We start from the raw sequence: 15,110 nt of genomic DNA, 5'->3' as shown, positions 1-15,110 counted from the left end.
GCGTATGTTAAGATTCATATGAATCTCAGTTGTTTACATATATTAAGTATAAAAGGCAATAAAGTAAAATATTTCAAACTGAGCATTAAGTTTACTTTAGGTGTAATATCCTCCCCCAAAGGAAGAAATTATAGGTCAAGGCTAAAACAGTGAATATACATATTAGAGTCTGATGAAAGGGATCATCATATTTAATGGTTATCTTAATATTTTTTTTATTATATACACCTGTTAAGAAACCTGTCATTTTATTTATTTATTTAATATAAGATATTTTGGGGGCATTTTATTGCCTTTATTGGAGAGACAGGACAGTTGATAGATGCAGGAAACAAGGGAGAGAGATTGGGGGGGTAAGCAGCTAAGGGCTGCAGGTCGGATTCGGACCCTGACCCCTGAAGTAAGGACTCAGGCTTGTATATGGGGCACGCATTCCATAGGTGAGCTAAGCACACACCTATTTTATTTTTTTAACCTTACTCTAACCAGGAAAGTCTTTCAGAGATAAAAAATCTAATTTTGAAGAGTTTCCTGGCCAAGATAGACATCTAGTAAAAGGTATAAAATGCCCCAAAAATAATTTACAAAAAAAGAAATACAATAACTTATACTGATCTAAGACAATAAGATAATAAAGGCTGTAGAACCAATTAAAAGAATTATTGTTTTCTAAATAATCATTACACCATTGTGAAAAAAGGCATCGTTTTCATAATTATAGCAGCAAATAATTGCTGTCTTGTTTTCCCCCCTCCTAAATGTATCTGAATCTCTTTCTGTACTCTATTTATGCACCGAGGCATCATCTGTATTAGTACAGCATACAAGGCAATATATCAGTTTAATTAGGTTAATCCTACTTTATTTAACTCTGCCTCCAGTGCTTTTAAGGGGGGTCATATTTAATCAATACAGGCCAGACGCATTACGAGACACATATTCTCTTTCTTAATGACCTGATTTGTGCTGCCAGACAAACAGTGATGGGTATAAACATGTTTATCTGGCAATGAACTGTTTGTTGCTTCACATGAGTGATATTCATCTCCTGCCTGGCTAAGGCCCCTCTTACCTTTCATTTTAACACAGCATGTGACTGGCCTCTTGCAACACACTGGCTTACATGATAGAATACACTGAGCTCTCGCTCAGCATCGCAATTTATTGATCTTACCAACGTTTCGCTCTCAACAAAGATACAAATTTGAAGTTAGATACTCATAATTTAACCATTCTTTAGCCACAGAGACAGTGGCAGCTGGAAGACACTTTCACTTGTTTTGTATATTTTAAACACTGCATTATGTAACACTGGAGTCACTTACATTTGTGTGGCGAAGTCCTGGCTGGGGTCAAGAGGTGAATAGTCAAATATCCTCTGAAGATTCCCCACATACCTAAAGATGAAAATACATGTCACACACTAACCTCAAACGGAGCACATGGGACCCCACACAGACACAAGAGGTGGTACTTAGAAAACCTTCTGCTGGAGGCCAGGTTACTTATTTAAATACCCAAAGCTGTACTCAATGTTGTTTTACTCTGTATTTACAGCCAAACCTAATCCAGAGGTAGACAATCAACAAACAAATTATAAATAGTCATCAATAATTACAAGCAAGCGAGCTGACAGAGAACACTTCATAAAAATTTACTTACTTACCTTGACGTAACTAAATCAGCAATGCAAAAACTACTACAAAAAAGGTCCATCATGTCCATATGAACTAGTTTCAAGTGTCGACTGAGCTGTTACTCTTTCGTGATGCCGTTCAAAAATGACTGTTATACTTTGCCATGATTTAAAGGGTGCAACGTGTAAGAATAGAGACCACTCCAAACTCCAAAAAAAGGCGGGCAGCAAATCACATGTTGGGTCTTAACTGCTGCTAACTGCCAATAGCTTTTTAGCTCAATTAGCCGTGTAGCTAACTTAGGAGTCCTATTAGCTGACTGAGTCCGGAATGGCCACCAGGACCTGAACTGGGCAAACGGGCAACGGAACCAAACTCAGCAGCCTGCAGCGATCATGGCCGGACCGGGACTGAACACAGCCTCTGAAACTGACGGAGGCCAGTTTGACAACAGGGAGGTTATTTACAGCAGTTCCAACCAGAATTTTGATGCGTCAAGCAGAGAGTGGCTGAAGAGAGGCTGCAACAGCGTGTAGAGCCAGAATATTTATACATCTAACTCGGTGAATTAAGGTTTTATTTCGACCAAACCCGAGTTAGTGATTGTTGGAACAGTGGTAAGACTAACCAAGATGGTTTTGCTGAGTTTTATTTTGTTACTATCAAGTTTGAATAAAATGTGTTTTACAATCAGGCAATTAGTTTGGTTTTTGGAAGGTTTAATATGTAAAATAGGCGTAAGATTTTTTTTTTCCCTTGACATTTTGTGCGAATATTTTGTTCACGTACAAAAGCTAAGAGAGCTGGTAAACATAGCCAACTCGCAGTTCGCACATATCTCTTAGCTGAAACTACAGCAGGGAGACAAGACACGCTGAAGCTAGCTGGTTAGCAAGCTAACTATCTCTGCAACACAATACATACAAATTACTTGGATAACTGAAACTTATCAAATTGCTGGTTGCAAGATTTCTTTGATAGCTGACAAATGCTATACCTGCCAATCAACTTTATATTTGAAATAATGTTTTATTTTAGCAGATTTGTTATTAAGTTAAGTCCTTTCCTATGCTGATTTGAGTATATTTTGTCTCCCTCATTTTGGAACACCAAAGTCATGCTGTGTGCTGTGATTATGAGATTCTGTTTGCACTCAAAGTGACAAAGTGATTAGAAAAGTCTACACACAAATAATATAGTCTACATAATTTTACAAAATAAATATTGTGTTTTTCTTTAAGTCAAGTCTCATCACAGTGTACTCACATCCTCTGGAAGTCTGGGATGCTGAAGAGGACCTGCATCACTGTGCCGAGGTAGCAGCTGTTGCCGAGGTTTTTGATGCCTGTGTAACCAGAACCAAACACCGCCTTCAGCTTCATGCCCGACTCCTGGATCACCTCCCATTCGCTGACCCGCGGCCGGGAGTTATTGTCTGTGTGGTGACCATTCTCTGTCTGAAGGAGAAAAGAGCTTGGTGTAAAACCTTTAGGGTGGAAGCCTCACATTTTGGTTTATGTTTGGTTTTTGCACAGCAAACCCCACTTACTCTTTTCTGCATCTGTAGCATGTCTATTCCAAAGTGTGACAAGTGTTCTGATATGTGGGGGTCCAACACTGCTTCCTCCTCCTCAAATGAGTAGACATCTGAAACCAAAGATTCAGTTAGTCATTATGATAAGCTCATATTATAAACTAGTTATTAAAACAAAAACAATAAAAACAGCCATGTAATCCATTTTAAATAACCATGTCATGTGTCTCAGACCTGCTCCGTCTGGGGTGATGGTGTCCATTTTGACAGCCAAGGGGTAGTTGGTCTCTCTGTAGTGCTCCAGAGCATGGCCGTTGCCTCCGCTACCATCAAAAAACCACTTCCCACAGAGCACTGCTCCATCTGTCAGATTCAGCCACAGGTTTTCCCTCATCTCGCACTTCTGACACTTCCAGCCACTGATAGCAAAGAAAGACTTTTGTAACAGCTTGGTTGTTTTTTTTAATCCTGCAGTCATGCAAAGACTCCCTGAATGACAGCTTTTGGAAGAACAAAAAAATGCATTTTGCTCATGCAGAAGTGATCAGATTTACATTTTGATTGTTAAAATAAAAATATAAACCTATCTCTAACCTATCTAACTGTTGCCATTTTTCACAGAGGGAAACGCGTATTGCGTTCCTTTTGGGGTTCTGGCGTACCCCAAAAGGCTGTACCTGCTGAGAAAGTAACAGAATCTATTGCTGTCATTAAAAAGGATTATTTCACCATATTCCACCAGATTAGGCCATGTGAATTGCCACCCAAATTAAACTGTTAAATGTAATGCTCACTGTATAAATGATACAGTTGTGTATCAGTGTAGCTTGCTGCGTTCCTACCTAGGCGGGATCCTGACCCCGTTATCCAGCTGTCTGAGGCTCCTCGCATGTCTGGACACCTGGATCTCCTCCTCCCAGGATTCAGGCTCCTGCTTCTTGTAAGCTGATGGTGCATTGAGCACAGCGTCACAGGCGATGGTCACCTGAACATCAGAGGAAACAGCGGAGACAAAATTAACTTCTGGAAGTGGGTGTGATTGAGATCATGTTCAAAATATATCAACCTTTTTCTAAAGAGAAAACGTCAGAGATTAAGAACATCCACAAATATTATTTTAGTACTGTAGAAACATTAAACTTCTATCAATGAAACTTAAATGCAAGGTCAATAACAGCAAATAGAAAAGGACAAAAGTGGACATGCAAGACATTGTGAACAAAAACCTATTGATCTAGCTTAGGAAACAAACCATGCAAAACATTTTTAAACAAGAAGGGTATTCACCAGGTGTTTTCCCAGTAAATGTAAAAAGAAAATATTATGCTCATCACAATTTGTACATTCACATTAAATGATACATGCACTTAAAAAAAAAAAAAAAAATACGCACAACACGACATGCCAAAAGCATGCTATTCAGTGTACAAGCTCATACTACTCTAAAAACAAAGAAAAGAGGAGCACTGACACACAGCCAGAAGTGATGAGGGCACCTATACAGTAGGTGCGTCCAGTGGTTCCCCAGAAACAGCAATTAGAGCTCAAGTGAATCACTGAAGAAAGTCTGAGCTTCCACAAATTATATTCTTGAGTGTTAAATTTTAAAACTGAACTTGTTCAGTGCCAGAGAAACCACTGAGTGCACCCTCCCATCGACATGCAAGGAAACACACAGAAGCCCGTACAGCAGTGACTCACTGACCAGAGCGGGCAACTCCTCAATATTTGGTAATGGGATCTCGAAGTGGTCTGGAAAAATGACAAGCTTGGCCTCGTCCTCATATTCATAGTCCTCGCCGTTAAAATCACGGTTTAGCTCTAAATCTACAGGGGGATGAAGTAAACATCCAGTCAACTGCTGTTAAGATAGTGACAACGCTGACTGACACTACATGATGAGCATGCTACAATCAACTTTGTTCTTGGTTATTTTTATTTTACGTTCTGTTCTTTTCTGCTCTTGAAATGGAGGTCTGTTCTTTTTTCTTCGTTCATTCACTTCAATACCATAATAGTCTGGAGGATGCAGCGAGCACAAACAGAACAAAAAAAACAAAAAAAATAAACAGTGACAGCATGACTTCATAAAATGCTGATGACTCTTTTGCTCACGCACAATTCATGTAGAGCTACTATATTTAGGCATTTATCACACTCTTTTCACTTTATGAAAGTGAGTTACTGAGCAGTATGGAGGATGGCTTTGTCTGTGCAGCTACTGAAACTAAATGATCAAACACCCTCTGGTTCCAGCTAGTTGTCTGATCCATCCATCCATCCATCCATCCATCCATCCATCCATCCATCCATATATATAGTTTTTGGACTGTTTGTGACCTTTTTTAGACCAATGAAAAAAAAATGAGAATAATCTGCAGATTAATCAATAATTCGTTTCAGCCCTAGTTTACGGTCAACTAAGACAAAGAGTTTTAAAAGTTTTAAAACCTCACAATGAAGAAGCTGGAAACTAGGACTGGGCGATATGGCCAAAAATGTTATCACCATAAAAAAATAATATCATTCGATATAAATAATTATGACAATAAATGTCAAATCATTATTTCTTTCAAGTTTAAAAGGTGGACTTTTGCTCCTGAGTGAAAGTTGTTTTTTTTAAAAACAGATTTGGTATAACAGATTAGTTTTAAGCTATTCTTTATGGTCAGAACATGACAAACACTTGATGCCAAACAGTGGATCACTGAGGTAGAACATTCAAAACAATTATGATAAAATCTTTTTTTCAACAAATATGCAAGAGTAAAATGAAGTAAAATCTTTTTCTCCCCCCTCAACAAAATAAATATTTTAATAGAAAGATAAAGTGCTAATTTGTTTGCCATTGATGAAACATTTATTGAACATTTGTTATATTGTGTGAGGAAAATTATACTGTAATAATTATCATTATTGTTTTACTGCCAAGCCCTTCTAAAATCAGAACATTTTTGCTCACAGGAAATGGCTACTCTCTCTCTCTCTCTCTCTCTCTCTCTCTCTCTGGCTGAGCCACCTGCACTATACTTACAATCCTCATATGGATCCTCTTTTTGTCCATGTTATCTGTTTGAGGCTATAACAGGGTGCAATTTGTAAAAAAAAAAGTATTTTTTTGTCATGAAAATACCCCCCACCTCCCTCCGCACGGTTTGGCACGCAGGTGAACTGTGGATTGATTGCAAAGTTTAACCATCACAGTATGAGAAAAGGTTTTACTGCCACTGTTAGCCTACTTAGTAACAAGTAAGTAATAAATAACTAAAATATATAACGTTACATCGCGATGCAGAGTTGCAGTGAAAAGAAGATAGATGCATGCTGTGTAAAAGTGCAGTGAATGGGTAAGGGGAGAGCGACTGATTTAAAAGCGTCACTTTCAAGAGAGTCATTGAGTGAAACCCCGTAGCTGTGACTTTGGGCATGTTCACACTGTTGTAACCTGGACACTGCGTTGCTTGTCATCATAGAAACAGATCATCATATTTTGATGTTTATTGCACCTTCAGTAATATCGGCTGCCTTCTCTTCAACACACAGCTCCGCTGCTCAACGGAGCAAAGTGTTGATAGGCTATTATTCGCAACGTGTAACAAGTCAGATAGCGCTGTGGGTGGGACATAAATAAGTAAATAAAGAAGTTTTTTTAAAAATGCTCAAAAAATTGGGGGTGCAGCAACCAGGTCAAGATGTAGATGGGGGTGCGTTGCCAAAGTAGCTTGGGAACCACTGGGCTAGTGGATTAATTAACCAATCATTTCATCTCTAATCAAAATAATATTTTGAAAGGAAATCTAGAGAGAACCTCTTCTCTTAAATCACTCTCCATATTGACTTGTCCGTCCTCCACTCCAGCCTAAAATCGTGTAATGACTCATGAGAAACAGGATCATAGGTTAACCCCGACATTGTTATTGTGCCCACTTGTTTCATGGTAACGTCTGACATTAACAGCTAGCGGCTTGATTAGATCACTGGACTGGTATGGAGATGACGGCGGATACATACTGCTGTCACATCAAACATCCAAAATGAACGGCAGCAAGAATTGTCCCAGAGAAGGAGCTTTTAAGGAGAGACAAATTCCTATGAGACATTTTTAATGTACACCTAATGTACAGCAGTCAGATCAAAAGCAATGGATAAAGTCTATTAAACTCAGGACAATAACAAAACAGGAACTTCAATTAAGTAGGAGGTTGAGTGGAAGGAATTCCTCCCCCCGCCAGGCCAGCACTAAGGGAGGGAGGGTGACAAGGAGTAAGAGAGACACCTGGTCCTCTCCAAGCAGTGTCATAGCTGCAGTAGGAGTGTGTCAGCTTAGAAGTGAGGTTGACAGGTGGTGGCAGCTGACAGGCCGGCGACAAATCCCCCCCCCACCCCCCCCCATGTCAAAGAGGAGGAGGAGGAGCAGGCCTGGCTTTGATTTAGAACAGTTACCAACCACATACAACCACATACAAATAAATGGGCTATATTTGGAGCACAGGAGGAGGAGGAGCATAGGTCTCATCATGGGAAATATCTGACGCTTTGGGAAAAGGCCTGGCTGGAGAGGCAGCTGGCAGGTCAGCGCAGTGTAACAAACAATAACACCAGCTTGTAACGAAGGGGGGTTCTCTTAAGCGGAGAGAGGCGTTTTCTCACATTTAGTTTAAGAGTTTAATATAAAAACATGAACTTAATGGAAAAAATATAATATGCGTCCAGAGCAGCACGTTTTTCCTATCACCAAGAAGCTTTAATGTCTCATAACTCTTCAAGCCCAGAAGAGGTAAAACTCTCCAATATTTCCATGAATCCTTTCAGATTTATTTCGTAACTCATTAAGAGGTTGGGAACTACTGGACTAAACTATCTAACTGTATTTTAAGTAGACAAAAATAGCTCCACCAGCTACAACATTGCAATGTTACTTAAAGATCAATGTTAACAATCTAATAATGTCATATATAATATTCAGTCACAGGGGGCATTTTATGCATAAGGAGTACTTTTTCTTGATATTTTAAGTACATTTTACTAATATTACTTCACTTAAGTAACAGTGATTGCAGGATAGATTTTCACTTGTAATGCAGTATTTTTACATAGTTTAACTGATATTTTTACCTAAGTAAAGGATCAGAGTACTTCTTCCACCACTGCCTCTAACTGACAGGCAAACCTAACCTACCTAGAAACACTTTTCCATTTCTCCGTCTGGGTATGGCGCCTCCTGCAGCTCCTGTGGCTTTCTGTGGGAAACAGGAAGCAAAGGATTACATTGGATCAAATGATCATCATATTTAAAACATCTTTTGACAACTTTGCTGATACGCTTTATAAAATGCTAGGAAAGCTTGTGTGCTTTGCTGTGACAGAAGGTGCAGATGGTTGTCATTTTGTTAGAAATAGATGCTGGATGTTCCAGTTGCCAGGTCAGGTTACAGGGCAAGGGGAAAACCCCCTTCCATGGCAGGGTCAAAATAAAAAAGATAAAAAAAAATTATAAATTACATTGACTTGGACAGATATCATTTACAGTACGTCATGTGTTTGGGCCTGTCTTTGCATGTAGAGTGCAATCGATCATCTTTCTATTTTGTCCACTTCATACTATCCAGAGTGATAAAAACTAAGATAAAATAATCAATCTTTAACAGACCAATAGATAAACATTTTCAGCCATGATCCATTGATCAATTAACAAATAGAAACCAGTTTGTCAGGGAATCTACTAAAACGTGAATATGCCAAATGACTAGCTGACAGCACAACAACCCAGCGCCACCGACTGGTTTCCTGTTAATCCTGTCAGGCTAAGGTGGCTTCCTGTTCACTCAGCAGGGAGGAGGACACGACAGGAGATGGACAGAAAGACAGAGAATGCTGACACATTTGAGACCAAGTGGACTCATGGGGGGGGGGAAAACAGCAGACACTGGAGCCTGCAGAATGTGAGCAGCTGTTTCTGGCCAGATCCAGGCATGGAAATAGTAGCTCTTTACAAAGCAGCGCTTATCTGTGGGCAATTAGAGCCAGTGAGAAGACACGGCAGCAGCTCAAGCCTTTGTTGTTTATCATCAACTTTTAAAAGAGGGCTTGTCTGGGCCCATGAGTGCTTTGTTGAGTTAATTTTTTGTACATACAGGGATGGACAAAATGACAGAAATGCCTTAAAATATAATGCAATCCAATGCACCACCACCACAAACTTGTAAATTGGTACTAATCATATATAAAATAATAATACTTATCTTAAAAGAAACACTACATTTAAACCCAAGTAAATTTTTTTACTTCATTATTCTCTCTCTCTCTTTCTCTCTCTCTCTCAAATTTTATTTAATTAATTAATTGGATGTGTGCCAAAAGAAAACTGTCTATTATTTCCACATAATTAGTACCAAATTACCAGGTTGTTTTTTAGAAACCCGGCAGGAAGTAATAAGGAAATGAGGAAACTGTAAAATAAAGCATTACTAATATAGATACAAAGCACAAATGGAACAGTGTGAAAGGTTATAGTGTGATATGGGGAGTACAGATACACACAGAGCTGAAAACACTCAGACAGACCTCTGAAGGTCAAAACAGTCAGGTCCAATGAAAAGTCTAACAAAGTTAACATTTTCATCTTTTTCAAATTAAATGTTGATGGCAAAGCATTCAAGCTCCAAATACATGCAGGTCATGCAACGTAATTTAATCACTGATGCTCAAAACAATTGGATTGTGATATCAGCAATCCAAGTCTTGCAGCATACCTTCTTATCTAAAGCACCTTACAGTACTGCATACTTCTGCAACATCAGTCACCAAAGTGGGAATTTAACATGTAATCCTGGCAGCGTTAACATAGTCTACCAACCGAAAATTCATATAAGATGGGAAACACTTTACTTTCAGTCCTCCTATTTATCATTTGAGCAGTTTACAAACGCTTAATAAAGGCAGGCATTAGCTTAGTCCGTGGGGACTTCGCTTGGGAGAGTCACCAGTTTGAGTCCAGCACGGACGACTGCCAAAGGTAATACACTATAACGCAGTTATATATATAGTGTGATATATAGGCTTTTGTAAGTGTTTATTAATGTGCAGTATTTGGCAACAATTATCAGTTTTCATATAAAGATATATTTTACATTATTACAACTGTGTTTCACTAGATTGCCTTTTATTATCTGTTTATACAGCAGCGTCATCTAATGAGTGCCCACAGGAGGAGTTACAGTTAAAGTCAAGTCAATTTTATTTATACAGGCCAATGTCACAAATCATGTGCTTCAGGAGCTAAAATAAAATTATATATATTATATTACATGATGTGAGACACACAAAGTGCATTAATATTTTGTGCATAACTATATCAAGAATGAGTAAAATCAGTTTTTACTTACTAAAATCTCTTTTTTTAATATAATTTTTGTGCATTTAGATGTGGATGTATGTGGTGGTTGTATTTTACTTTTCAGTTCTATTCCTAATGATTAATGTTTCCATCCATCCATCGTCAACCGCTTACAGGGTCGCGGGGGCTGGAGACAATCCCAGCTGACATCAGCAAAAGGCGGGCTACACCCTGGACAGGTCGCCAATCCATTGCAGGGCCACACATAGACAAAAAACCAGTCACACTCACACCTAAGGACAATTTAGGGTCACCAATTAACCTAGTCCGCATGTCTTTGGACGGTGGGGGGAAGCCGGAGCTCCCGGACAGAACCCACGCAGACACGGGGAGAACATGCAAACTCCACACAAAAAGGCCAGGGTTGTTTTTTGATTGCCTTTTATAAATGTGATTTATAAACATAAAGAAAATTATTACTGTCATTCTTACAACTAATACTGCCTCCAACTCCACATTAACTGCTATTATACAGGATGCAATTATAAAATCAGTACCCAATAAAATACAGGGCAGAGGTAAAACTCACCTCTTTGACATGGCGTTTGAGGTGCATGTAAACACTCTGTCCTGTTTTGCGATAATGCCTCTCCACATGTTCCCGTCCAAAGCCCAGGAATGTGTTCATACACACATACAGGCCTCCCTCTGACTCCTGCGGACCAAAACAAACAACAATGAACAGCAGCACGAGGTGAACAACCTTCAACACAACAGCACATTTGAATCTTTATTTTGCCTAATGTCAGACAGATTACGTGCAGTATATCATATCCTCACACAAGTATATCTTCTTAAAATGCCTTCTCTAAAATGGAATTGTAGCTTTATTAAAAGTATTACAGCAAACATCAGATGACAATAATCATTTCAGTAAAAGCAAATGACTGTCATGACAAAAAACAAAACTAGGTTTTTGGTGTCAGTCTCAAGAAATGTACTGGAGATGAGCTGTATTGTGTTCCACACTACTTGGCACTAGTTGGAAATAATTTAAACACGATATGCACAATGGAAATGCAAGTAAGAGACGTGTGCCAATGATTCTGCAAGCACATTTTCAAAAAAGGCCTTATTGCCCAAACAGTGTGTTTTGTCAAACGGCCAAAAATTTAAATAAAAATAAATAAAAATAAATAGTACCTCTGCTTTTGGGGGGTGCTGAGGACCTGCGTGTTTTGCTCCAGTTTAAAAACACAGTAACCTTATTAAACTGCTGGTGATTGCCTATGGACTGAGGCCCACACAGTTACTGTATCTAAAACAGCTTGTTACAGGATACAAAGGTTTGATCATTTTGTCACATTCAAAAGATCTGCATGTGATGCAAATTTAAAGAGGTTTTAAATATTTTCACACATGAACTGTCAGAGTCAAAATACACCAAGATTACTACTTCAAAACTAATGTAAATCTGCTATCAGTGTAGGCCTTATAAACCTCTGTGATAAACCTTTAAGTAGCCCAGAGTGACATTTGAGCTTCAACAGTGCAAGGATAAAAATAAACCAGTCCTGGGCCAACATGATGAACTCCAGACAGCTGAGTCACCGTTAAATACGGTTTACAGCCAAAAAAAAAAATTGGTTTTTGGTTGTATGTAAAATTTCTTAAGAGCCAAAACCGCAGAATTTCTATCTGTCATGAGTCTATACAAGAACAGGAAAGGTTGAACTCTGTATAAAATCTCTAACATTAAAAAATGTGTCATTTCAAAGTTTTTAAAATGTAAATCAATCTAAATATGAAATGTTTTGATGCCCAGTCACTATTGCCCACTATTCACAGAGGAAACAGAAAATGACAAAATAAAAGACAACATGCAGAGGAATGAGACTTTCTATGAACAAAACCCAAACTTTCAAGTGACACAAACACACAATATTTAGGCCCATTATAAAAAGACCCCAACAGACACACTATCAAGTATTTTTTAAAGTAAACATTTTTTAAGTCAATATATGAGTGTTTCAGTTCTACAATGGTTAGCATGAATTTCGCTTGGTCATTGTAAACACACTGTTGAACACTCTGAATTTTAACTGTAGGCCTACATCACACCATTCATTGAGAAAAAAAAAAAAAGACAAAAATTCACTGTTGTTCGCATTCAATAATGGAAATATTACGAGGTTCCAGCTGAGCACCACTGACACACTTCAAGTCCATTTTTAGCCAAATTATACAAACAAAAAAGATGGCTGTAAATTCACTACCAAGCGGCACGCACGCACACACACACACACACACACACACACCAGCTACAACCTGACAGGGCTGCTCATGCTTTTCAGATAAATTCAAAGCTCGGGGCAGGTGTGGTAGCTTGTGTATTTAATTACTGATTTAATTGGCCTGGTTGGAGCGGTAATGTGGCCTGGCTTGGCCGTCTACCTCCCGCCTCGGCACAAAGGGAACCCCTCCATCCCTCCCTCTTTCCTGAGATGTAAACAACATTTAATTATTTATTTTCAAGTTCACGGGAGAGACACGCATATATTACAGCAGATTCACTTGTGCCAAGTCAGTCAAGTCAGCCCGCCTAACAACCCCCGCTCCAAACATCACGCTCATGTCTCGGTGTGTGTGGGGGGAGGCAGACACTTACTGGAGAGTCGAAGGAAAAGGCGCACTCGCTCTTAAAAACCCTGTCTCCGGTTCTGGGCACCCTGATGGTGGGCATGAACGGGACCAGCAGTTCTCCTAGGTCTGCAGCCATCTTCGCATTCCTGCTTCTCGCACCACAGTGCTGCGGAGCCCCCGGAGCAGCGCTGTCAGAGCAGAGGATGCTATTTTTAAAGCACTCCCTTCTCTACATTCCTCCGGCCAGCGCGACGTGACGCTGGAAAACCATAAAAATAAAATGACAAGAGGGGTGGAGGCTGGTTGCTACACAGGCGGAACAGCTAAGGCCGTGGAGGCTAGTACTGTTGTTCTTTTGGTGGGTGTTTTTTTTTTCTTCTTGCAAAAAAGCTTTGACCTGCGCAGAAATTACATCGCTCCTGTTGACTGTAGTGACGCTCTCTGCACACAGGGATGTTTTACCAGAAGGGCCCCTCCCACCTCTTAGGATGATTCATAAAGCCACCCACACTTACTACAGCATGTTCCCCCCTCCAGGATTCAGGAAAAGCATTACTATGATTTAGTAGCTGCTGATTCCAGTATCATAGACACACAACAAAATACTCCATCACTCTTTATTCCACGCTCCTATTTTTATTTTTATATTTCTATATTTCCTCTATATATTATCATTATTTATATTTCTTGTTTAGCAAAGTGAGCAACAGTATCCAAAAAATAACCTTAAGGAATCAATAAAGTGTTTCTGATTCTGAAAGAGCCTACTGATAATCTACTAATTAATGTGCAGGAGCTTTTGTTGTTAAAATTATAAAAATAAATAAATACATTAGGGGGTTACTGTACATTCAGTTTTATTTCTCAGTAGCATTTTGCATCTTCTTGTGCATCTTATCCAATGTGTGGATGTCTACAACCACCTTTAATAAGAGGCCCTTTGTCCATCAGACAACAATCATTTTGTTTGCACAGCTCTGCCACCAGGTGGATGTGCTCCTTAATTGCAAAAAGAAAAATCTAGAAAATTAAGCAACCGATTTGCCAAAAATATGTCATCAAAAAAGTGACTCTGTGCAGCCTGTCCTTGTTGACATTGCGTTGCCAAGTCCCTTGTGGATGTGCTTAAACAAGTGTGATCTGTTCATTATGAGCTAAATACCCAATACTCTATTGAAAGACTACATCTCAATTTGTTTCACATTTCTTTATTTATCATAGGAATAAGAAATGCAACAGATGCAATGTATCTAGTGCACCTAACTGAAGCTATTTGAATTTCTAAAAGCGCTTTGGATAAAAGCGATATATAACTGCAGTCCATTCATCTGCATCCCTCATCCCTGCTTAGGCTCTTACAAACAAATGGATTGTTCAGATTCAGGATTTTTGGAATTTTAAAAAACAAATTAAACAAATTGTCTCCAGGTGTGTATGTACTTTACATCACTGTGTATGCATTGACATGTAGGTGCAAACGTATATAGCCTAAATGTGTATAACCAGCTGACCCATTTAAAACTCAAATTGTTGTTTCAGATTTTGAAGAGCACTGGAAACCATTTATTATCTAATTTTGTTTATCCAAGGGCAGATATTTCATGTCACTGATGGTGTAGGACAACAAAAACATCTCCCAGCGGAGGGTTTGAAAAAGTTTGAAAAAGGCAGCAGACCAAACCACTGTGAGGCATAGAAGGGGGAAGGACATAATCTTTCAAAGCTTAAAAAAGGCTTCGGACTCTAGTAGAGAGGAGCTGTTGACCATTTGTGTACAGAATACATTGACTAAAAGCTGATAGATAACGGTGGTTATATTTAATTGTAAAAGTTATTGCTAAGGACAATTCAGAAGTTTTTGGGTATTAGTAGGGACATGTCTCTACCCTCCCAGAACTCAAATAAAAATGAGCCCCCCAGAGAGAGAGAGAGAGAGTGCTTTAATTACTTTACTTGTTTA

The 15,110-nt window shown here is 39.0% G+C and overlaps 1 protein-coding gene across 5 annotated transcripts in view; it reads right to left on the bottom strand.

Moving 5' to 3' along the window:
- Positions 1-13,543, bottom strand: part of usp13 (ubiquitin specific peptidase 13) — a 34,248-nt gene extending 20,705 nt beyond the window's left edge. For 3 of the 5 annotated variants that reach the window (XM_046049476.1, XM_046049477.1, XM_046049478.1), the window contains exons 1-9: positions 13,176-13,543; positions 11,097-11,222; positions 8,351-8,411; positions 4,877-4,998; positions 4,014-4,156; positions 3,406-3,590; positions 3,187-3,284; positions 2,904-3,094; positions 1,326-1,397 (exon numbers count right to left, since the gene is read on the bottom strand). In XM_046049476.1, coding sequence (XP_045905432.1) covers positions 1,326-1,397; positions 2,904-3,094; positions 3,187-3,284; positions 3,406-3,590; positions 4,014-4,156; positions 4,877-4,998; positions 8,351-8,411; positions 11,097-11,222; positions 13,176-13,286 — 1,109 coding nt within the window. In that variant the 5' untranslated portion in view covers positions 13,287-13,543. Of the gene's footprint in view, positions 1-1,325; positions 1,398-2,903; positions 3,095-3,186; positions 3,285-3,405; positions 3,591-4,013; positions 4,157-4,876; positions 4,999-8,350; positions 8,412-11,096; positions 11,223-11,347; positions 11,507-11,710; positions 11,947-13,175 lie in introns of those variants that run through there. The other 2 variants (XM_046049480.1, XM_046049479.1) reach the window with 2 other exon arrangements.
- Between the last annotated feature and the right edge of the window lie 1,567 nt (positions 13,544-15,110).

The sequence above is a fragment of the Micropterus dolomieu genome, linkage group LG05 (assembly GCF_021292245.1).
Source record: "Micropterus dolomieu isolate WLL.071019.BEF.003 ecotype Adirondacks linkage group LG05, ASM2129224v1, whole genome shotgun sequence".
Classification (NCBI taxonomy): domain Eukaryota; kingdom Metazoa; phylum Chordata; class Actinopteri; order Centrarchiformes; family Centrarchidae; genus Micropterus; species Micropterus dolomieu.
Note: the sequence above shows the minus strand (reverse complement) of the source record. Positions and strands in the feature narration are given on the sequence as shown.